Source organism: Sparus aurata, chromosome 13, assembly GCF_900880675.1.
Source record: "Sparus aurata chromosome 13, fSpaAur1.1, whole genome shotgun sequence".
Lineage (NCBI taxonomy): Eukaryota > Metazoa > Chordata > Actinopteri > Spariformes > Sparidae > Sparus > Sparus aurata.
Window position 1 is genome coordinate 29,970,043 of NC_044199.1, and position 24,761 is coordinate 29,994,803.

Below are 24,761 nucleotides of genomic sequence, written 5' to 3' on the forward strand. Positions count from 1 at the left end.
GCCACACAAATGAAAGAAAAAGCCGTTCTCCTGCCAAAACTCATTTATCCAGTCAGTTTCACACATGTACTTAAAAACAATTCTCCTGGAAAAAGAAACTTTATTCTTCTTCCTGATTTTTTCCCCCCAAATCTTTTATTTTTCCATCCGTAGAAACAAAGAAAATAGAAACATTAATGTATGAAATCCGATGAAAAAAATAAGAACAGTTTCAGGGGAACATATATTCTTGCATGTGTGAAACTGAGTGAATAAAAGTTTTGTCAGACAAATTTTTTTTTTTTTTTCTGTGTTTTATTTTGTAACACTCGTTTTGACCTGAAGAGGCTGAAGAGCACCACGGCCAGATGTTCTATAGGACTGAATGTTTTCTCCCAACATTTTATCACTCAGTTTCACACAATTAAAAACAACACAAACAATCCTGACAGGTTTCACACCTTAGAAAAAAATAGATAAAATAGTGTCCCAGAAAAAAAAAAAAAACCTTTCTCCAATAGTTCCCAAGTCAAACACAGGAGAAAATGATGTAGATCAGACTTAAAAAATGTTGTCACTTGCTGCTCAGGACTTCTGTATATTATTGATTAAACCAATAAATTATTGGATTATAATACAAATGCAAATTGGTTTCATTGACCAACAACTGAACTGAACTTCTGGAGTAAGAGGCTTTAACACAACAAAAAAAAAGGATCCATATCATCACATTTGTAGGAAAGAAATCCTTGAAAACAAAACCTCCATCGATATATGGATGTCTTCATATGAAGCTAAACTAACTAGCAAACAGTGGCCATGTTTATAAAAATGTTCTTATATTTGTCCCAGAGCTCCCGGGCCGTACCACTAGCTGCACGGCTAACTGAGCTACCCAGCTAACAGCAGCTATCGTTAGCAGTTTCTCTGTTGACATTCTGCCCACTTTGTATAAATTCTACAGGCTTTAAGCAGATTTTATGAATCCCATTTGTAACTTACGCACCTGTGAGCACTAAATCTCCGATCAGCTTAACCAGAAGGAACCTGCCCGTCTTCTGATTTCCTTACATAATGCCGGCACTTCTCAGGGTTTAGTCAGAAATAGCCATGGATGAAAAGAGGAAATCAGACTCTTTAGAAGACGAGATCACAGCGATGACGAAGGAGATTGAAGCCATGCAACATGTTTTATTCAGTGGACTAAATAAGTGTTGCCGCTGCACAAAGTTCAAAAACTCATCCCACAACACCTTCATCACCAGCAGGACGATCACTTGTCTAAACTTTGGTTGCAGATAAGATAATTTCCATGTCAGAGTCAGGTCGTACTGATCTGAAGTCTGTCACACACACACACACACACACACACACACACACACGATGGAAATAATCAGGCAGAAGACGTCGTTTGAGGTTTTTTTGTCCGTTTTGTGTTTTTTTTTCTTTATTAAGGAAAAGCATAATTACTACAAATTACAAATAACACTAATAGCGAATCACATCAGCCTACAAAGCAGATATTATGAATATTAAATGTTATCATACAAGATCTCATTCAAGTATTTTACATTTTTCCATTTTATATATTTTTTTTGTTCCTTTTTTCCTTATTTTCATCTTTTTTTCCTCATGACAAGCCTAGGATATTGTAATGTAATGAACTATTGTAATGGTTCATACACAGTTATATCTTATTCATATGGCTTTATGGAATTTTGTCCTTTTTTTTGTCTTTTTTTAAATTCAGTCTCCAGACATCATAACCAGCCATAATCCTCTGAGCGACATCACAAACCCCAGCTGGGATCTTTTCTCTCCTCTCTCTCTCTCCTGCTCCTTCCTCCATTTCCACGTCCATCACTCATCTCTCCAGTGTCCGGCCACAGCTGGCCCAGTCCGTGTAAAACTGCCGAGCGGAGGCTGCGGCGCCCCCTACAGTTTGTTTGGACAGCTAGCAGCAGTTCCATGCTGATAGACGAAAGGCTGAAAACTCCCAACACACCTGAAATCCACCCAAATGTCCGGTGACAGGTGATGATCACATTAGAGGGGAGGGATCAATGAGACTGTCCCCAGGTAGAAGGCCCCCTAGTGGCAGTCTGTCATGTCTGCAGCCACACACACCAGCTCTCCCCGATCAAAGGCTTCGCTGGTTTTTGGGAAATGCGCGAGTTTTTTTTTTTTTTTCCTTGTCTGAATACTTTGTAGCTCTTGTTTTTCTGTCTTTAAACCTCCAGTAAACACTTTGATGCATCAACTGTGAAGCCTCTGATCCAAATCTCCCTGAAGATAAACCAACAAACAGGAAATAAAATAAAATAATAAAAAAAAAAAAAAAGTACAGCTTTGCTTTGCATTTTCATGTTTTCCAAAAAATTGTGGATTTTTAGAGGAAGAAAACTGAAAGAAGAGGAACACTGACAGGACAATGTGAAATCTGCCTCCTCAGGACCGAGACTCGAACAAAAAAATACAGACGTAACAGTTTTATAGAGAATTTGTCAGGCTTTTTCTCTTTGATTCGTTCTTCAGGACCAAAAACAAACACTGCAGTATGATAACGGAAAGTGGGTCATTTCATTAAACATCTGGATATCTACACGTGTATTAAGACTTTTTTTTCCAGAATTTCCTTGTTCAATTTGAACCCCGAAATCAAAACATTTCTCTGCATTTCTTAGACTCTGCGGGCGGTGTTCATCGAGAGACACTGAAGATTTAACAATCGATCCGAGTCAGTCATTTTAACAAAAGCTGCTTTGTCATCTTGGCAAAAAAACATCTTCATAAAAGAAATAAAGAGCAAATTAACTGATTTCAACATGAAATCCCAGCTTAACAGATTTAGTCCTCGCACTGAATACCTGATGCCAACTTTCCCTTTTGTGTTGTGAATCCCGTCCCCGTTTTTCTGTAAATCCAGATTTTTGTTTTTTTTAACAGCCTGACACAAACCTCCATCACAACAACGACGACGACACTAGAAACACTGCAAAAAATTAAAAAGCATTAAAAGATAATCATGAGAACATTAAAAAAAAAAAAAAGTTAAAGAGTACATACACGTGTAAGGCAAATATATCATCTGTTCTATAAACAAAACAAGAAGCAGGGAGCTGTAATCACTTCTCTTCATCTGTCAAATTCACATTTACATTAGTGGAGGAAAAATAATCACTGTTTGATATCATCAGTACTCGACACTGTTGTCTGTAGGAAGTGTGATGACTGAGTAGAACTTTCCTCCACAGCGAGGCAAGACTTCGAGCTTTGAGTGTGTTTTTGTTGTGTTTCTTTCAGCTTGTTCACGCCGCTACATCTGTACCTGCGTCAGTGTCCGTGCCTGTGACTGATGTGTGTATGTGTGTGTGTGTGTGTGTGTGTGTGTGCGTGTCTGTGTGTGCGTGTCTGTGTGTGAAACGGGAAGAGGTGGCGAGCGCCCGAGGCCGAGCGGACTTCAGTGTAGCGGTGAAGTCCAAAAAATGTCTGAGCCTCGTCTCCACCCAGAGCACCTGCGACAGAGCACGACGGCCCTCCTCGTAACCATCGCTTCTTCTTCAAGTAATCCAGATTTGATGATTCCAGTCCTGATCGTCGCTGTCGTCAACTGATGGATGGATGTCGAAACGGATGGATGAACGGATGGATGCGGCGCGAGGGAGGGGGAGAGAAAGTCAGGAAGCACCCAGAGCAAGATCGTCTCCCTTCCCAACTCTCCACCCCGCTGAAGTGTTTATATCTTTATTTTTTTTTTTGAGGAGGAGGAGGACCTTCCACCAGGTTGACATGTTTCAGCACAAAAAGCCACGACTTGCAAACACAAGGAAGAATTACAGGACTTGTAACAGACCGAGTGACACTTGGAAGACAGTTCAGAAAAGGTGACGGAGGGGAGTGAAGGGTGGAGAACAGTTTTGGCAGACAGAGCGCCTCCTTGTGGCCTCTGCTGGAAGCGGTGACCGGATATATGGGTGAATTCAATGCTGTACAATCGACAATAAGGTGGCGGGCACAAGTTAGAAGCAGTAAAACCATTAAAATAAGGCAACTTTCAATGATCGTGTCCACACTGAGGGATTCATAGAAGTCTTTTTTTTTCTCTATTTTTATCATTTGGTTCTTTGATATTTTCCCCTCGATGTCCAGCCGTGAAGTAAATCAAATATTTTGACTGAGAGCTCTGGGGGCTCTGCGGATGGAAGTGTCGGTCGCTCGGTTCAAACCACTTTGGTCCGTTGGATGTCGGGAGCAGCACGGCCTCCTCTTTCAGATGCTCAGTGTTGTTCAAACTATTTCCAAGTCTGCAATCTCACCACATGCCGAAGAAATAATAATCATAAATCTGAGATCTGGGCGAGGAATCAAATATCTTTCAGCCAGCAAGGACAGTGACGATCAAAGAGGGGTCCCAGTGACAGAGAGGGGGGTCGACATGAAATGCAAAAAAAAAAAAAAAAAAAAAAAAAAAAAAAATTCATTTCCAGGGTAGTAAATCATCACTAATCCATCCACCGTGTGGACTGGAAATGAATTGTAAAAGGAAAAAAAAGTGTTTGACACCTCATCAGTTTCTTGCCTCATTAAGACAAACAAAAAAGAAAAATAATTTTTTTCCTCAAAAAAGGTAAAACTAATTGATAAGCCGTACTAATTGTCTTCCTCATTTCTCAATCGAAAATTTGTCGTTGGGGGGGAAAAAAAACAAAACATTATTCTCATGCTTGAATGACGAGCTGGACGCCCCCCTCCCCCCTCCTGTGGCGCAGAGAGAACCAGCGACTTGCAGACGTGGTTGAGTTGATCCGTGTTGGCCGGCGCGTTGGTGGAGTTATTTCAGTGTCTTGGCATCTGGTGCGGGGTCAGCGGCGGGGGCTCTCTGGCTGGTGGGTTTGGCATCATCCTTGGCTGCGAGGCCCTGGGCGGCGGGGGCGGGGCTGGGGCCGGAGCTCGCCTGGCTGTGGGGCCGACTGGAGGGCTGAGATGGGTGCCGGCGGCGACCGTCCCCGCTGGATGAGTGTCTTCTGCGGCGTCCTTCCTCCATAGGCGGCTGGAAGCAAAGATAACCAGGGTGGAGATCAGATGGAGGCCAGTTTTTATTAAAGCACAACTTTTACAAACAAAAACACAATCTTGACCCTCGAGTTCCTCAACCTGTTCTCTTGTAAATTAATCAAATAATGTTTTCAATAAATGTTGTTCTTATCTTTAACTTAGTGAACATTGTTTTAAGTACTGTCTTGTAATTAGACAAGTGTTTGAGTGTTTTCATCGTTTGAAAATAGTTAATTAGTTTAACATTTCAATAAAACATCAGAAATTGATCGATTGTAACAATCATGCTCGTAAAAAGTGGCAGAGAAATCGTCGGTCTCCAGGAGAAGTCTATCGACTGAGTGACCCCACTTTCTCTTCACTTCACCAAATAGTATTCTACTCACATCGATTCTGAAGTCCTCCAGACGTTTGAACTTGCTCAGGCACTCCTGCAGCTTGGGGTCGATCTCCAGGGTCTTGGCTTTGGAGTATTTGAGGAAGGCCCAGAACTTCTCCAGTCCGTAAAGCTGGCCTGAGGACACGAGACAGAAAAAGAGCAAAGTTAGATCCAGTGTTTCAGATGAGCCCGACGCTGGGGGCTTCCAGCTGAGGAGATGTTTAACGTGTTTTAACGACAGTTTGTTGGTTTGTCTCCTCTGATCTGTGCACAATGTGTTTCTCAGGACTTCTCACCAGCCTCGTAGTCTTTCATGGTCTCCTCCTGGAAGTCCTTGAAGATGTCTGGCCTGAACTTCCTCTCCAGACCGTAGCTGTAGTACCTGAACAGGCACTCTAAACCGTACCTGTGGCACAAACACAAATTTATTAAACAATTAGAGAACACTGAACACAAAAATGGATGGATGAGAAATGGATTTGAACCTGGCTGAGATACAAACCAACATATGGCTGTGTAAACACCTGTTTAAGGCCCTTACCTGTATCCTTCCTTCCCGTCCTCAACCACCAGCTGTCTGAACTCCTCGTACATCTTCCTGTTGAAGTGATCTCGCAGGAAAAACGACCAGAAGCGGAACAGTGTGTTCATCTCCTGGGATTGGCCGATTCCCAGCCGCTTACGCTCTGTGATTGGTCGAGAGAGGAGAAAGATTGAGTTTACTTACAAATAAAAGATGAACAGAGACAGTATTTATTCATATTTAAAACAAATGATCAACAGAAGAAGAGGTGGACATGTCTGTACCGTTGAGGCAGCGCCGGCGGTACTTGTGGTAAACGTGTTGCGTGAAGCCGTTCTCCTTGAGCAGCTCGTGCGATGGGTGCTGGAACTTGGGGAGGGACTGAGGCGTGCAGCCGATGTTACCCAGGACAGGGGTGCCCTCTGATGGGCTGGCGTTAGAGCTGAAGGGGGGAGGAGGGTGGAGGCGGAGAATAGAGAGTGAGAACAACCACAAAAATAAACAAAATGCAGATGTTGATGATTTAGATGTTTTTCTTTATTTGATATGTGCCGTGTTTCTACATCTTGTCAGAGTTTTCATCAAAAAGGAGAAAGTTGATGGTTCCAAAAATACTATCTTGTAATATTCAACAGCTCATATCAGTCTTGGTAGAGTCCAGAGGAAGAGTTCAGAGTGACGAGTCTCACCTGACGGAAGCAGTACGGGAGCGATGCTCTCTGGAGTCCATCACCCAGCCCACGTGACACTCCATGGGCGGGTTGGAGCTGTGTCGGGTCTTCCTCTTCCTGGGTGTCTGAAGAGTCACAGAGCAAATGTAACTGTTTAGTGGGTCAATAACCAGCTCAAAATGTTACTCAGTGTGGTTTTTAATCCTCTACAGGATAATGTTCCGTTCTCACGCGGCAGCCATCATACCTTGGCATCTACGGGTCGACTTTCCTTCACCACCGGGTAGAAGCGCGGCGTCATGGTCTGGTCCTTCCTGTGAGGCGTGCGAGGCGTGCGGGGCGTCCGGGCACTGCGGTAGTTGGGCGAGTCAGGCACGGTAGTGGGGAGCGAGCGAGCTATTGAGGAGGGTTCAGGGGCACCGAACAGCTTGTTCGCCAGAGCGTCTGTGGGGACTGAGGACACGAGGGAAGAGATGAGACATGCGCAAATATTGTATTTTACTTACATCTATGAATTCTATCTAATTTTATTCAGTAGGTCTTATTCTATTCAAAGAATAGAAAAGAAAATGTGCAGTAAGAAGAGAAATACGAGGACAAACTTCTTAAAACAGACTTTAAAAAACTCTAGCAGTGGTTTCCATTTTTTTTTTTTAAACCCTTGTTTTCTATCAGAAAACAGGGTTTTGATTCAATTTTGGAGGCACAAGTCTCCAGTTTTATACTGGTTATTACAAGAAACTATCAAAGATTAGAGAAAAGTCCAGAATTCATTTTCATTTTATGCATCTATTGTCTCTCAGTATTATCTCTGTGTTCTGTGGAGGGGTCCAGACCTGCAGGTTGGGAGCTGGTGCTCTACAACACAATTTGTTTTTGTTTCTCTTCTTTTATGTGATTTTGTGTGTTTGTGAGTCCTTACTCTGCTGGGGTTTTGGGGGTCCTGGAGGGACTTCCTGGTTGGGGTCGACGGGGGGTTCAGGGGTCAGGCAGTCGAACTGTTCGCGGCTGATCAGGTGGACCTTCTTGAAGTTCTCCACCTCTTGCTGTAAGAATGAAAAGATTGAAAATTAGGCATCATAATGTCAACTCTGGTATGAAAATACCTGGAGGTTTTTAGTTTATTTTTGCTTAATGACAGATAATTAAAAAGGGTTTTCAGGCCTTTTAAAGATATCAATAAACATGTACATACGTGACATAAATAAAGAGACATTTAAGTGAATTTCAGCCCTTTAAATAAACAAAAATAACAAACACAATTGCAGGCTGTACCAAAAACTTAAAGAAGCCGTTAACACTCCAACACCGACCTGATCTGCATCAATCTGGAGATGGAGATGTAGCAACAAAACATGGCTGCCAAAAACACTCTTTTCACCCTCATGTTGACGTCTCTTACTGATCTGACACCAACCGGCTGCTTTACGTCACCACACAAACCCTGAACTTTCCACAGTGAACACCTCCTCATAACAAAACAGTAACTGCCGCTCTCCTGTTTTTAAAATCTTTCTATAAAAAACACACGACAAGTTTCGTGAACGAGTTCCAGGAAATGCGCGACTCACGCTCATCCTGTCCCTCCACCAAGTATCCTCGCATCTTCGGCCGTCCATCTTTGCCTCCCCCCTTGCAGCTCGACCCCTCAGGCCGAGGCCTTGTATGTGGGGGTTTATTTATAAACAAGCGTCCTCTGTTCCACACGCAGCTGGACGTGTGCTGGCGAGCACGTGAAGCTCCCACAATGAGCACAACAATGCTACAATAGGCAGCGATGACAACAAAACAAAGCAAACTTTCTGTTCTGTGTCGGGTTTCCATGTCCAGAAACAGCTCCAACCGAAGGGGAGTAAATCGACTCATCGTCTGGTCTTGGATAGAAACAGCTCCAATCTGACAGCGACGTAATGTGGAAGCTGTCAGAAGAGCCGGCGGCGAGTTCTGACGTGACGCAGTGAATCGCTCTGTTTTGTATAAGTAGCCCTCACACAGATTTTTATACTATTTGTCCCCCTTTAATTCAACAACTACATATAGCAGCACTTATTTGTTTTTCTGTATAAAATCAATATCAATTGTGTCACGTTCTCACTTTAACAGTGCGAAACAATAACAAAGACTTTTGGGCTAATCTAACCTGTGTGACCCTTTGCTGCGTGCTAAACCCACATTTCTGATCCCATTTCCTGTTTTCAGCTGTACTATGGAAACAAAGCCGTGAATAGGTCATAATAACAACAACAATAATAATAAATTATTAAAAATCAATCAAAAAATGCACGCTCCACAAGTTGTTTGTCTTGCTTTTTGCTGACTGGGTTCGCTGAGCTGTTGCCAGTTACTTCATGCTTATAAAAGATTTCAAAACTGAGAGCTGATAAATTCTTAAGGATTCAAATACAAGCTGCATGAAGCACGAACATTATTATAAAATCAGCTTTTGTAGTAACTCCACACTGACATACAGACTAGGGGTAAAATATCATGCCTGGAACTAAATTTAGACCCTGGTGCCTGAGCTGAAGAGAAAGGTTCCTAGTCTCTGGTTCCTACGCTAGAAATGTTGCTTAAACTCCCCATGAAACTGCTATTAAGATAATATTTGCTTTGGCATAGTTACACGATTCCTGTAAAAACAGGCAGCAGCCAATAGTGCAGAATGTAGATCAGGCCCTGCCCCATCCCCCCCACGCGCCAAGTGGTTGGTTCTGACTCTCGTTCGGGACAGAACGCAGCCCCAGAGAAGAAGAAGGCCAGTTTGATGACAGGAAATACAGTGTGGAGGTAAGCCAACTGCTGCTAACGTTACATAGCGCAAACAAAGCTGCCTGTCTACCAGGAAACTCGATACATCCCACGCAACACTATGGCAGCGTTCCTCTTTCTTTACATCCATAAAATTATGGAAGCTTTTATGAGCCCGAAAATGTATATCAGCCCCCAAGTGCAGGACAAGTCATCAATATTTCTGATGAATTTCCAGGAAGTTACAAACGCTAAAATGCCTTCAAAAATACCTATAGAATGACACATGATATTGACTTCATGGGAATTTTAACTGTTTCATTAGTGAGTGTTTAAGGCGTAGAGTCTCTCAGCAGTGATCGTTCACAGAGAGCACTTTCACCTTGATGGTAAGTAATCCCTCAATAAAACATGACCTCACCTTGATGGTGGCGTACTCGGGCTCGTACGTGTCGTCCCACAGGTCCTGCTCGTAGTAGAAGAGCCCGTCGTTGATCACCTTGACCAGCTCGCTGGACAGCTTGGCGCGCGACGTGTGGTGTCCCGTGCGGTCGCCGCCCGGGTGCTTCCTCAGGTAGGGCGGCGTCTGCGTCACAATCAAGATCTTGTTGACGTCCTGGTCGTCGATCTCGCCGTCCGTTTCTTCGTCCGACCAGTCGGTGAAGGTGTTACGCCGCCCGTCCATCTGCTCCATCTCCTCGTCGAACATGAAGTCGAGCTCCTCAGGTTCGTCTTGCTCTGCTCCCTCCTGAAACATCATTTATCGGAAAGTATTAACTGATTGTCTGTGTTCACTATTTGGATCTAGAGAAGTTGCTGCTATTGTTGGAAATTTATTATCCAAGTTTTAGTCCAATTTTTAGATACCAAGTAGAGTTAAGCTCTAATCGACAAAATAGAAAGATAAGAAACATAAGCTGCAGCTCTAAAAAGAAAAGAAAATTACTCAAAAGTTTCGCTCTAGATTGATGAAACAGTTGACCATAATTTCTTGTTCACCTTATTTCCTGTGGTCGCAGGGGAGGGCGAGGAGCCGGGCAGCGGCAGCGGGGAGCGAACCAAGTCGTCCTTTTCCTTCCGCTGCTCCAACGAGGGGGCCTACATGGAGGAGGAAGAGGGTGAGCAAAGATGTTAAGACAGGTAGGAGGAGACGCACCGACATGAAAAGTTTAGAATAAGATGAAGAGATGGTAAACTTATCTAAATGTCGTTTGACAAGTTTGAGTGATTTTATGATGACAGGTTTGAGGTCTTTATCTCACAAGTTTTCAAGCAATTCTTGTTCGTTTGTTTTGGCTTCATGCTGAGATCAGAGTTGTGAAAATGTTCTCTTCATTGATATTTAGTCAGAGAAGAGACATGAAGTGCTCATCACTTCTACAGCACATCTGCAGGTTAGAGCTCACTGGCTAAATTGTGATTATCTAAATGTAGTTTGATGCTGAAGAAAAAGAAAGGTGCAAAGATTGAATTCACTGTACTGTAATATCAAAGTACCAAAATATATAATAACTAATTTATAAACCTATTCATATACAAACATATACTTAAACTATTTATAGATCAGATGTCAGAAATAATCTTGATATGTTTAATTTAGGAAGATAATTTGATTCAAGCTGATTTTTTAAAAATCTATTTTGTTTTATTATTTTAAAATCAAATGATAAAGTCACCAAGAATTCCCAGTGGCCACATGGCATCGTTGTCCATGTGAAGTCATTGGATGGAAAACTGAAAATGGTGAGTGTGTTGTCCTGAATGTCACCTTCTCTGCGCTGACCTTTGGTCTGGCCGGGGAGGGTCTGGGTCTCTTCTTGACCTCGATCCAGGACTCAGAGTCCAGGTCGGGGAGGCTGGCGGAGAGGCCCTTGGGCATCGTCTTGAGGTTGGAGATGTCTGAATCAGTCTTGGTCTTATGCTTTACTGGTGTGGAGGCTCTGGGAGACCCTGCAGACACATTTTATATGATGACGTAAAGCGAATATTGCGTTTATTTGCAGAAAAATTATAATTTTTAATCTGGACAGTTGTCAAATCAGGTGGATCATTAAAGTAGATTTGAGGAAGATTCACCTCTGGGCTCCTCGGTCAGCTGTCTCGGGACAAACTCGGGGCAGTTGATGAGCTGAGAGAAGTCGGTGTGGGTCTGGTTTGGCATGTTAAGGCCCGGCAGAGGCCACTTCTCTGGGTCCACCTTACGACGGATCTTCATGTCGATCACTTCCACTTCCTTACTGTCCTTCAAAGCCTGACAGGGGAGATGATGGTGAGTTGGTTAGTCAGTGTGATGACAGAAATACATAAGATGAATCAGGCAGTGACAGAAATGTGCTTACTTCCAGAATGAGGTTGACGTCAGTGGTGAGGGCCTGCACTCTGTGGAAACTGGCGACGAGTGCGACGGGCAAGAAGCCCTCCTGATCCATCTTCCTCCGCAGGAAGAAGTCCCGCTCCAGGTTGTCCAGGCTGAAGTAGTACTCACTAGAGGTGGCAGAGAGACAGCGAAACACGTGGTCAACATCATCCAGAATATTCTGACAAATCTGCTGATCTCTGGGGTTTTCTCACTTCTCCCTTCATCTAATGCAAACTCAAGAACAAGACACAAGTGAGCAAAACAAAGACAATTAAGTGAAGTGAAAAGCACGGGGCTGCATTAATATGATAGAAAACACTCAGTAAAAACACTGCAAAACGACTTCAAGTGTTTCACATGTAACCAAATACCTTAAAAAAGGAACCACTAATCCAGAGCAGAATATCTGACAGGATTTCAAAGTCTCGGAGTAACTTGACACAGATTTAAACTGAAGGGGGCACTGAGTGCACACGAGGAAACTGTTAAGCTTCTTCAGTTAGGTGCCAAAAGAAATCTACCGTGTCAACACTACGTGTCTTTACCCGCAACACTTACTGCAAAACTGACGGGTGAGATGCAAAATGCAGTAGAGATGCATATTCTTATTTATCAGACCTGCGAACTCGTCAGAGTAAAAAGGGGTGACAGTGTCACTGGCCGGGGGGTGTTGAAGTGTCTATCTATGGTCACATTATGAGAAATGAGACTGACAACTTCTCTCATGAAATGTGCAACAGCACAACTTTACTAGCGCAATCTGCTGCAGAATGAAAAAAGCAAGCCCTTAAAGAGTGTGTTTTGACAAGATGAATATGGGTTTTGAAAAAGTTGCTGTCTCTCTCTCTGCTTGGAAGAAAGGTGCTGGCTACACTGTGTGGGTGCCATGGCCTGCACCTTCTTCTTGTGCACTTCTGTTTGACAGTGTACCTGCAGTGCATGGCTGCCCTTGTTTGCATAGTTAATAGCCGTGTTTATACTTTTCGCGGCCAGGTCCACAGATTTAGACAGAGGGCGGTAAATTGGGGGTCTGTTCTGGTCCGCCAATTTGCCACCTCAGAGGGTACACTTTTTTCCAACTCCATTGCGATGCAAATCCGAGACGTCGGTATGCCGGAAATTGCGTGAGATGAGCGGAGGTGTCAATGACCTGCACTGTTGTGCGACCCACAGCCGGGGAGTTTTAAAACCAGGAAACAGCTGATCACAGCAGTCAGTCCATCACTTCATCTGCGGACGCCAAGATGAGCAACTGGACAGCTGCTGAGATCCAGGAGATGCTAGCGTCTCCTCGGTCTCTGTAGCTGTCTTCGTTGTCCGCTTGTTGTTGTAGCGGCAAGCTACTACCGGTCGCTACTTTCAAATTAAAAGCCCCCCGCTAAGAACCCAGTTCTAAACTGGGGTGCAATGTAAAGGTCTTATTTTGAAGACAAATTTGTTGTCTTTCTGACAGAGAATGCAGTGTACTTTACGTTCAGCCTCCAGTCAGTCCCCTCACCTCAGCATCATCCACGCGCACATGTTCGCAGTACACTGATAATCTCTGGTACACGTCCATGTCCCGTCCACCCCCCCCCCAAAAAAACTCTACGGTTCTACGCGATTCACGTGAATGACCCAATTGACCAAGAAAACGGCGATTGTCGCAGAAAAGCGACAAGTTTGCAGGTATGATTTATGGTAACCAACTGTTTATGATGGCAAATTTCTCCTGCATTGAAAGTTTTGTTTTTGCTCTGATCATATTTTGGCTTCTTCTCTTGTTTAAATAATGTGACAAAATGTAATCAAGGATTTGATAAGAACCAGAATCAACAAACAGAATCTGAATTCATCAAATCTAAAACCGTATCAAAGAGTTCTGCAGTAGTCACCAGATTCAATTTAACACTTTAAAAAACCTTTCTGTGCTGTGCAGCAGATTAACACTCACACCGAGCAAAACCCTTTTACACCCAACATCACTTCCTACTGCAGGCGAGACCTTTTCTTTCAGATAGTAAATTCAGTGCTTATCAGGAATTTTCCAGCAGTGCAGATCCCGAGCTAAACCGCTTCATGCTCAAATGGCAAGCTTGTAGTCTTTTCTGAATCCAGTTAAGAAAAACGACCACAGATCAACTGAACTTAACAAACTGGAGCAGATTCATTAAATTATTTCATAACTCACACAGGAAGTGTGACCAAGTTAATACCTGAATGAATAAAGCTTTGAGTGTTTTATTTTGTTCTGGTTCAATGCTGAGATCAGAGTTGTGAAAGTTCTCTCCATTGATGTTTAGTCAGAGAAGAGACATGAGGAGCTCATCACTTCTACAGCGCGGCTGCACGTTGAATCTGACTGAAGGCAAATTCTGTATTTGTTATCCTTACATCTGCCTCTTGATGTAGTCCTTCAGCAGGTCCTGATCGACGGAGAAAAGGTCGTTGCTGCTCATGTTGTCGTAGTAGTAGGTCACCGTGTTGCCGAACTTCTGTCCGTACGGTCCGTCTTTCATATCGTAGGACTTGTAGCCATAGTTGTAGTCGTATTGGCCTTGAAGGGACAGAAACAGTCAGTTAGATGGACAGACGATATTTAATTCTGCTCAGAGAGTCTGACAGTGGTTATCCGTTTTTCTGCGCCTCGTCATCCAGCTATTGTTTTCATTAGGCCTTTACTAATGATTATTTTCATTTTCACTAATTAACCAATTAATCTTTGGTCCAACCAACAGTCCAAATCCAAGAGACTCTGCATTCAAGATTTTAGAAGCTGGAACCAGCAAACGTTTGACATTTTTGCTTGAAACAATGGACAGATAATCAAAAGAGATGGCGACTGATTTTCTTTTGATCCACTTCTCACAGCAGCTCCAGTTTTCACGTCTTTCTTCACTAGTGAGTGTTTCTCCGCTGAACCAAATAAACATGGAGCAAACATCGTGTTCTTATTCTTATGTCACTAAATTAGTTTTGAATTAAACCTCACATGGCTAAATTACCCAAATTGTTAAGATACAGGTCTAACCATTCATGTCAGAAACAGAGCTGATAACTGCAAGATTTGTTTGAATTTAAATTGTAGGAAAGGTTGTGGGAAAGCTATCAACTTGTTCTCTTTCAAGAGCATAAAAACTAAACTACAGTTCCTGCAGCTCCTGTGCTTGTGGTTTCAGTCTTTAAGAATGAATACAGCCACTGAAAAATACAGAATGTGTGTGTGTCACTGTGTAGGAGCACACACATGCAGAGCTGAGCAAATACACAAGAAACAAAGTTAATCTGATTCAGCGTTACGTGGCTGTTACTTCAGCGCTGCTGAGAGTCAACATCGTGTCCTCAAGGAGACAAAACTGGACAAATAGCTCACATTTCTTCCTCCAGGTTGTTTGTAATCCTTGTTTGCTCTCTCAAAAGTGACTTCTCTACCCCAGTCTTGTGAGGGGAGTGAAGAGGGAGGAGGCAGCAAACAGAGAAGAGTGAGTGAGAGGAGGTGGGGGCGGTAAGGGAAGACAATATGCAGGAAGTGAGTGAACAACAGGGAGGAGAAGGGGAGAATACTGCCAAAACCAACACGCCTTCGTGGAAACCTGCTTCTCCTGCTGAATCCAAGGCCTTCCCCTCATTCCAACACACTCTGGTTGTTATTGCACTTTTACTGTTTTCACTGTAGACTCTGTGGGGCTGGATTTCAGGGACACCAACCACCCAGTCTGAGAGCGGAGTCAGCTAAACGACAGCCAAAACTGCACAAAACTGGACAGTTGTTCATACTGGCTGGAAACTATTTTGTCAAAACTGCTTGAATTTGTCAGGCAAGATGAAAGCTCTTTTGGGTTAGAGAGTATCTTTAAAGAGTAGGTTTGACATTTTGGGGAATATGAAAACCAGTAGCCTGAACCCAGAACACAAGTTTGAGTGATTTTATGATGACAGGTTTGAGGTCTTTATCTCACAAGTTTTCAAGCAATTCTTGTTTGTTTGTTTTGGCTTCATGCTGAGATCAGAGTTGTGAAAATGTTCTCTTCATTGATATTTAGTCAGAGAAGAGACATGAAGTGCTCATCACTTCTACAGCACATCTGCAGGTTAGAGCTCACTGGCTAAATTGTGATAATCAAATGTGATTATTTAAATTTGATCCTTTCTTGCAGATCTGTTATATTATATATGTATAGAAACTGAACTGGTACTATAAGTTTTAATTGGTTGCAGACACACAAGCAGCTGTGTCGTTTCAGGAAACAAGGCTGACGACCACATAACAGACAAAAAAAGAAAGTTCTGCTTTTTTAAGCATTTCTTGAGACAGAAAACATGTTTAGTTGTATTTTTAGTCCTTCACATTCACTTCTGTCTGTCCACATACCTCTTGCACCACCTCTGCCTCGTCCCCGACCTCTTCCTCTCCCGCGTCCGCGACCTCTGAACCCTCCGCGGAACGGCGCTCCCTCGCTCTTCACACTGGACACCTCGTCGTGGTCGTCGCGCCACTCACGCTCGTACTTTTGACTGTGCCAGTCTGCGGGGAAACACACAACCTCTTCGTCAGAACAAAAACCCCTAATATAAACAGGAGTTTTGATGCAAACAAGGCCGTGAAACCAAAAGGGAACTGTCAGTAACCAAAGTTAATCCTGTACTGCTGGAGGAAGTTATTTTAAAGTCAGAATCGTACGCACATCAGCACATCAGACATGAGATGTCCTCTTAGCGGCAGAACACATTTCGTTTCCTCAGCGAAGAAGAAACACAGTTATTTATACCCTGTACATTTAAAGAGCCGAGCTATCAAAGCAGAAGTAGCAGATTAGCAGGAGCACATACAGATCTCTCCACATCCTGCTGCTGAGTCATGCATGCTGTCTCAACTGATGTGTACCAATAGGTTAACAGCTACACATGCGGCAACACACTGACACGTCCAGAAGTGCAAATTCACACCTGCTGTCGCATGTTAACACAAATCAAACCGAACGAGCTTTTAAAAAAATCTTGGCATTTAAAGCCGTCACCTGCAGAAAGAAACCTGAACACATGCTGCATCGCTTTGGCTCACAGTGATGCCAATGCACAGCGATGACATCATAGACTGACCTCTGAGGTCGTTCCTGGCGTTGGGAGGCAGACGGGGGTTTTCGTTCTGTCTGCTGTTGTTCCTGGAGGCCGAGCGCTCCCTGGGACCCTCGGACTTCACCTCGATCATCAGGGGGACCCACTTCTGCTTGTTTCCTGTTTGTAACCACATGGAGAGGAAACGGTTTGAAAAAGATGCACAAGGATTCATTTAATCATCAAACTAGAAGTCCTTTTGCTTTAACTTGTCATTCTGAAGTAAAAAAAAAAAAAAAGCCCTGCTGATTGCACAGTGTAATGACAAAGGAAGCCATGAAACAACCAAAACAGGATGAGGCATTGTTTCACCCAGTCACTATCCCCAGGTAACAGCGGAACAACTGGAATAAGTGTAAGGAGGAGGCAAAACAGGAGAGGACAGAAACAGAGGTTAGACAAGAGTGAGCGGACGGACATTCACTCAATGGAAATCCACTGATATGTGATGCTTACACCAGTGAAACCCGAGACGGTTCAAACCAACATTAATTTCAACAAGATCTGTAATAAAAACAAAACTCTGCCTTTTCGCAGACCTGACATTGGGATTTCTCAGTCAAATTGGTTTTCTTGCTTTCAACAGTAGTCAGGCTGTTAGTCGCAGCCATGTCGCTAACGATGTCGGTGTGACAGCAGCGCCAACATTAATACCGCAGGGAAGCGCTCTGAGGAGGAATTTGAAAAATGTTTCTGCTTAAACAGCTTAAAGTGAACGCAGTCTGCAGGAATCACTTTAAACTATTCATTTCAACATTTACATGATCATAAACAGACTATTTTATTGCTCCTTTAGAGGCAACATATGGTAAGGTGAACCTTTGGCAATAATATTGTTTTTTTTTTTTGCCTCAAATGCCTTTAAACTTTATGTATTTAAGCTATTTTTCTAGCCAGTCATCAAACACGACCAAACATAAATCTTTATGGCTTTTAGGTTAAAAACTAACCACAAGCCGGCTGCAGAGAACTCTGGATCTTTATACTGACCATGTGAAGGGCAACGCTGGCTTGTTACTCTGAGGATAATACATTTCTGCCTCATCTTATTGTAAAACATTCATTATTCCTTCCTTCCTACTGACAATACTCATTTTAACATTTTTTCCAAAACTCACGAGAAATCAAATGCTTACTGGCTGATTGTTTGGCTACAAAGGAATAAATACTGGAAATAAAAATGCTGAACTTTTCTAATATCTATTTATAAACAGAGAAAGGAAGACACATTGCCTTCAGGATACAGTGAGTGCTACATCTCCAGTTGTCCACTTTTAACATTTCGCCAGCCAGATTGTTTTTAGGGGTATAAGGCAGCACCTTTATGAACTAGATGGCAGCTGATTTTCACATCATTTAGTAGTCGGATATGTTAAATATGCAACTTTAGCTCAGAGATATTGGGATCATTACTGCGAAGTCTAACATTGGTCTAACGGCACAGAGTCTCCTGCAGTACCTCTCCCAACCAGCAGGGTGCATCAGTGATCTGCTGCTGAAAATCACAGCTGGTTGAAGGGGTGTTGTGCGTTTGTGTGGGTGAGTGTGTGACAGATACCACATGCAATGGGAGAGAGGGAAATGACAGCCAGTTTTAAGTGACGTGGCCCTGTGTCTGTCTGCAGACTGAGTAGGTGAGAGAAGGAGGGAGCGAATAAAGAGCGGAAAGCACCGCAGTATTGGATATTTTGACAGCAGCAATTTGGATAATCGGATTGTGGAGTCACTCAAACAGCAAGATGGCCGTCCAGAACTTCAGACCTGCCCAAAATCCTTCCAGCAACAGTACCAAAGTCACATTGTTGACCATTTGTGTTATAAAGGAAGCTTCAATAATGTTTTATAGTCTTTTCAAGCTATTCTTGTTTGTTTGGGCTTCATGCTGAGATCAGAGTTGTGAAAATGTTCTCTCCATTGATGTTCAGTCAGAGAAGAGACATGAAGTGCTCATCACTTCTACAGCACGTCTGCAGGTTAAATCTGAATACAACTGCAGTCAACGTCAGAAAGAATGGTTGATAACCTATTACCACTGAATAATCTAAATCTGCAGGTAACTTGTAACTGATGTAATAAAAAATAAATGTATTGGTGTTAAAAGAACAATATTTCCCACCAAAATGTGGGCAGAGTGGAGGTTTATAGAAGCGGATAATGGATAAACTTAAGGAGTTACCTCAAAGTTGTACTCAAGTACAGAAGCTTGAATACATTCCATCGCTGGTTATTCCAAATTTTGACACTAATATTTATAAATTCAATGCGGATTGTATCGTGTATTGTATATCGGCTCTAATAAGTGCTATCTGCCGTGATAAAACTTAGTGGTTGCTCCTTGATACAGACTTACACATGATATTCAAATACACAAAACTTAAATTCTTGATGTGATTGTCAGTCTAAAGTGGCAAGACTGGGTTATAGTGCACATTACAATCTAAATCTCAATTATTTCTATAAAAAATGTACCGCGTTTGACAGAATTTACATTTCGCATCAACTATTTGGTTTTATAATGGATGTCTGCTCTCTGTTATTGATGATGCTCTTCAGGTCAGCACAGTATGTTTAATCAGAAGAGTACTTGCGTCACTGTATCCTTTATTTCAGTGTTTCCAGGAAATATATGTCATTTTCTTTAGGTCAAAGTCATATCACTATCAACAAATTGGGACTTTTTTGTGACTGAAAAAAGAAAATAAGCCCACTCAGGCAGACGATGAAGTGAGACAATACCACAGAAACCACCACCAGTCACGACGGGAGTGTTTTCATTATATGTTCAAAAGAGCCAACAATAATAATCGCCACTTTTACTAAATGCTTCTAGAGGCAAAAACTTACATTAAATTGAAAAAAAATAAAATACAGATGTGGCTGTGCGATATGGACAAAATGTTACATCTAGAAAAGTATTCCAAGCTTTCAGGCTCGTTTGGTGTGTTTTTTTTCTTTTCGTCACTTGTGGTTTTGAGGTAATGTTAGTGCTTTGTCGCATCTTCTCGCTGTCTCTGTACTGTTTTTCATGTTGTGTCTTTAAGTGGTAGAAAACATTAGATGTGTTCGAGTTGCTTCTAACAACTTGTTGGCGGCATGTTTTGTAGATTCACGTTGTCTGGTCGGTGTCTGACTTTTTAAACCCAAACCAAAGCCAAACGATGGAATTCCGGTTCCCCCTTTCGGCTCAGCTTCTTGGGGTTCTGCTTCTGTATCCTCGTCCGATGTAACGTTACTAGTAATGTTATTTTCGTCTTCCATTGCTCTCTCCTCCGTCTCCGCCATGCTGCTTTGCCTCTGATTACTCCCGAGCGACTGGTGCCGTAAACGAGTCCTTGCGGGCGACGTGAAAATGCTACCACAAAGCAGTAGCGTTGGACATTGAACTTGTTTTGTACGCAAAATATGGATATCCAACAGTCATTCCGACGTTGAGTTGTGCTTTACACGCCGTATTAAATCATATCCGTAGTGCACGTTAACGTTAGTGTAGCAACAGTGCTAAACAAGTAGCCTACACGTCAAAATTACGATATAAACGACAGAGGGTTATATCCTACGGTAGACATTTTTATATCGCACTACAATATATAGTGTGATATCGCACAGCTCTAGATGTTGTTGTTGTAGAAGTTTGTTTATTAGGATAAAGCCCCTTGAGATGCACCATCTCGTTTTCGAGGGGGTCCAGGCTGTGTGTTACGTTGCGTCAAAAAACCTCAGACTGGCTGACATTTAGTAAAAACTCTAGTACAGCCAATCTCAAGTGTACTCGTCTCTTAAATTACGTTGTTTACAAGCTAAGGTTTGACCGCAACAATCACCTTTTTTCCTCGGCCCGTTCTTCTGGGAGTCGTCGTCACCATTCTTCTCCTCTCCGGAGTCGTCCGACTTGGCCTTCAGGTTCTCCTTGCTCTCCTCGATGATCTCCCTCTTCTCCTTCGACTCCTTCTTGGTCATCGTTGTTGTCTTCTTAGGACCCTGGAGGGGAAACAGGTTGAAGAAGATAGATTTAGGTTAGGTCCACCAAAGAGTTAGTCAAAGAGTTTGTCAGAAAAAGTTATAGCAGATTTCACCAGAAACTCCTCTGGATAACATTTTCACAGGAAACCTGAAACTGGCTAAAACTAGTACAACAGATACCATTATATACTCACATATTCACACATTATTTTCTGATTAAGCCAAGTGCAATCTGATCGCAAAACTATTTTTTGGATGTTGTTGTTGATCATTTATGTAATTAACGGGGCTTTGAACGTAAAATGAAAGCCTGAGTCCCCAACTCTAAAAGTAGAGGCGACCAATATGGGGTTAATTTCTGACTTAATCTGCTCAAACCAATGTGAGTTTTCAAGTGACATTTGGAGTTTTTGTGGGATTTTTTGGCTTCATGCTGAGATCAGAGTTGTGTAGGTCATCTTCATTGGTGTTTAGTCAGAGAAGAGACATGAAGAGCTCATCACGTCTGCAGCACTGTCAGCAAAGTTATGATATTATTGCCTTAAACTAAAAAGAAGTTATCCAATTTTAACTTAGCGATGTAGCTAGCAGGCACTGTGGAGTTATGCTAGTCGTGTCAAACTTTGGATTTCAATGAAGCTCTGGTAAAATAAATTCTTGGTATCCAAAGAGTTTTAAAGGTGCTTCTTTATATTTTAGCTTTTCCAAAACCATAAACGTTTGCCTGTTACATTTAGCTTAGGCACAAGTCATTCAGCAAGATATCATGTACAGTATGAAGCCAGCAAATGCATACTCAAGACTTTTGCTAGTCTTTTGGAAGCGAGTCAGCCCAGAGACTATGTTATGAGCCAACTCAGACTTCAGGTGAGCTTAAGTAGCTAGCTGGCTATCACTGATTTAACTTGCTAACCATAGTGGTCATTTCATCCAGATAGAAATTAGAAGCTACTTCTGTCTTCCTCTGGAAGGTCAATAAACTTAGCGAACAGTCGACCGTGGCTGTTTACTTGATTAAAGCTGAGTCACTCCTCCGTTCCCAAGGTCCTATATTCCCATGGTCCTATGTTACTAATGTTAGAGGTATGAGCTAGACAAAAACAGGAGGGTTCATGTATATTATTGGGAATATAGGACCCTGAAAACATTAGGATATATAGGAACATGGTATATTTGGGAACATATGACCCTGGGGAATATAGAACATTGGGAACATTGGCCGTTGGGAACATTGGACCATGGGAACATAGGACCACTTGTTTCTATATTCTAGACACTCATAACAGTAAATGTAACATTCATAATCTATAATAAAAGAGTAAAATTGAATAAATCTATTGAAAAGAAGAATCATTAGGTACACCATACCTAACAGTCTAGTTAGTAGAACGTGTGGAATAAGTATAGAAAAATGTTCTGACATTCATAATTGGATGTTTTATGTTGACACCAATCAAACCTTTTGAGAGCTTTCTATCAATTCAAATTTAACATGCAAGTACAACCTTCTGACGGCTGCGACAGAACTGACCGGGACAAAGTAGTCTTTGCATGTGGTTTACAATATTCATTCTCCTGAATTCTGTTCAGTCTCATTATAATGTTTGAGTGCAGCAGAGCAACAAAGGTACAAGCACTCTCCTCCAGTCAAGCCTAACGAGCACAGGGTAAAACATGAATTGCCTCCGCTGGTTATCTCTGCTTGCAGAGCTGATATCCGACTTCATTCAAATCAAACAGAATTCAGCCGCTCATCCCTGCTACAGCGGCTCAGCTATCAGCAACACACATATCAGCAAAGTTTGACACTCCTGAGGGGTTTGCATACGAGTCATGCAAAGCGCTGACTCGAGTTGCAAGAGGTATGACACACTTCAAGCCCCAAACAATTCTGCCCACATACACACAGCCACAAAGCTTGACGCAATCAACCAGCCTTTGAGGAATCATATCTCAAACTAATCTAATGACAAACGTCCCACTTCAAACATGCACTGTAGTGTCATCAAACAAAAAGAGGAGGCACAAGCAATTCTGTTAACGTTTAAATTTTCTAAATGATGTGATGAGACTGGTGGAGATATGATTTGGGGAAGTTGAAGGAACATGTATGAAATCTAACTGAAGTATGCATTCGTTTTGATCGTGGCCAGTAATTAGGGTTGAATAATGTTGAAAAAAAAATAAAAAATCTCAGATACCATTTTAGCGATCTAAACAGCACATTGGTGAGGAATTTAGGATGCTAGTAATTTGCTAAGCTAATGTCAATGAAGACATTAAAGAAGCCTAGCCATCTTCAGCAACAATTTATACAACTAGCTAATTAATTACCTCAAGATGTGGATGAAGTTGCAGATGCCTCACTTTAGGTTTTGCCGTTCATAAAAGGGTTTAACGAGCCTGGCGCTGACTGCAGGCAGACTAACGTCAACTATCAGGTCTGTGGGGAACTTGGCATACAGTCACTGTACAGGCTTTAGCTTTAATATTTAGCGTTTCACTTGCACTTCATGGTATTGAAATTTGGCACAGTTTGAGTTATTGTGAATTGGTATTTGGTAGGACTGATGTAATTTGTTCGATATCATTAAAAGTACCAAGTTCAGCACCCTAGCAGCAATGCTACTGATCATTATCCCTTTCACTTTTGGTTGCTTGGAGGATTAAGACACATAATTGAGTCATAATGACATGTTTTAACTGGTAAAAACATTAATTGTTTCTGTATTCATGATGCTGACGGTGGTATGCTTCACATGGACTGCTGCTGTTAAATAAAGGACCACAATGAAAACAAGTTTTGTACTTTTGGACTATTGAGTAATCCTTGACATTTTCTAGATGTATGACCTGGTTTCCCTTCTCTCCAGTTTGTGTGTCAAATCACTTGAACTAAAATCCTTCTCTAAATAATGTGGGATGAACACCGCATTGAGAGATGACTAAGCAATGCTAACTTTTGCAAGCTAGACTAATTAGCTTCCACTTCCTGCATTCTTTCTGGAAAAAATTCCTCATTAACAAAACACGTCCTCCCATTTGCTGTAAAAGAAGGAAGGAAGTTTGAGGTATCCTCATAAAGATCTGAGGATAATTTAGTTTTCATATCAAGTGACTATAATGTTTGCTTCACTGTGTAGGTGTTGAGTTTTTAGAGGTTAGAGGAATCATTTGTAGGCAGGCAGGCTGCAGGTTTCATAGGCTGCAGGTTGAACTTACAGTGAATCTCCACGAGTCTCTGACCTGCCTGACAGTCGGTGGGCAGGACACGGTCCGTGTCACTGCCTCCATCTGAACAGAGGGAGGGAAGAGCAGTTTAGAGAAGACAATGAGATGGACCATGATGAACACACACACACACACACACATTCATACTGTATGTAGGACATGTACACATACTAAGCATGAATGAAGAGGCTCTACTGCCAAGCAGCTTAAAATGGTTTTAAAAGAGTTTGGGGACTTTTTCAGGTTCCTAAAGTGAATTCAGAAGTTATCAGGGAGTCTGTCCACGCAGTTATAATCTGGCTATTTTTAGTTATGATAGAGTAAATAAAAACCTAATTATTGCCCCTTTAAAAGCTCCTCTGAGGGCATTACATGTCTTCCTTTTGCCGTCAAACACGGAAAAGTGGATGCTGCACAAGCTGTGGATAATAAGAAGCATCTGCTGCGTCCACTGAGCTCCCTCTGGGTTTTATTAAGCAGATTCCGTGTCATCTCAATGGTTACATGGCTAATGTTGTGTCATAACATCTAGGCAGACAAACATTCTTATTATTTTGCTTTCGATTCTGCACGGATGAGAATAAGAGCAGATTATTTTAAGGGCTGTGAAGTGTGAAATGACAGAAGTGAACCGTTAAAGAGGAGGACTGTGTTTAAAGCTCAGGTGTGAGAGGTGGAGTGCATTTCCTGAATTGATGAGGAGATGTGGCGTAACGGCAGAGAAAATGTCGACAGCGATGTTGAGATCAGAGGGATGCCGAT

General features: G+C 42.3%; 1 protein-coding gene across 3 annotated transcripts in view; it reads right to left on the reverse strand.

Moving 5' to 3' along the window:
* Positions 1–1,389: 1,389 nt before the first annotated feature.
* The window catches only part of larp1 (La ribonucleoprotein 1, translational regulator), a 53,699-nt gene continuing 30,327 nt past the window's right edge, over positions 1,390–24,761 (reverse strand). The window contains exons 4-21 of one of the 3 annotated variants that reach the window (XM_030438113.1): positions 23,991–24,062; positions 20,630–20,786; positions 16,794–16,928; positions 16,066–16,218; positions 14,088–14,250; positions 11,695–11,839; positions 11,432–11,606; positions 11,139–11,305; positions 10,355–10,453; positions 9,777–10,103; positions 7,530–7,653; positions 6,855–7,060; positions 6,626–6,732; positions 6,221–6,378; positions 5,955–6,099; positions 5,710–5,819; positions 5,421–5,548; positions 1,390–5,029 (exon numbers count right to left, since the gene is read on the reverse strand). In XM_030438113.1, the coding sequence (XP_030293973.1) occupies positions 4,811–5,029; positions 5,421–5,548; positions 5,710–5,819; positions 5,955–6,099; positions 6,221–6,378; positions 6,626–6,732; positions 6,855–7,060; positions 7,530–7,653; positions 9,777–10,103; positions 10,355–10,453; positions 11,139–11,305; positions 11,432–11,606; positions 11,695–11,839; positions 14,088–14,250; positions 16,066–16,218; positions 16,794–16,928; positions 20,630–20,786; positions 23,991–24,062 (2,790 nt within the window). In that variant the 3' untranslated portion in view covers positions 1,390–4,810. Of the gene's footprint in view, positions 5,030–5,420; positions 5,549–5,709; positions 5,820–5,954; positions 6,100–6,220; positions 6,379–6,625; positions 6,733–6,854; positions 7,061–7,529; positions 7,654–9,776; positions 10,104–10,354; positions 10,454–11,123; positions 11,306–11,431; positions 11,607–11,694; positions 11,840–14,087; positions 14,251–16,065; positions 16,219–16,793; positions 16,929–20,629; positions 20,787–23,990; positions 24,063–24,761 lie in introns of all 3 variants that reach the window. The other 2 variants (XM_030438112.1, XM_030438114.1) reach the window with 2 other exon arrangements.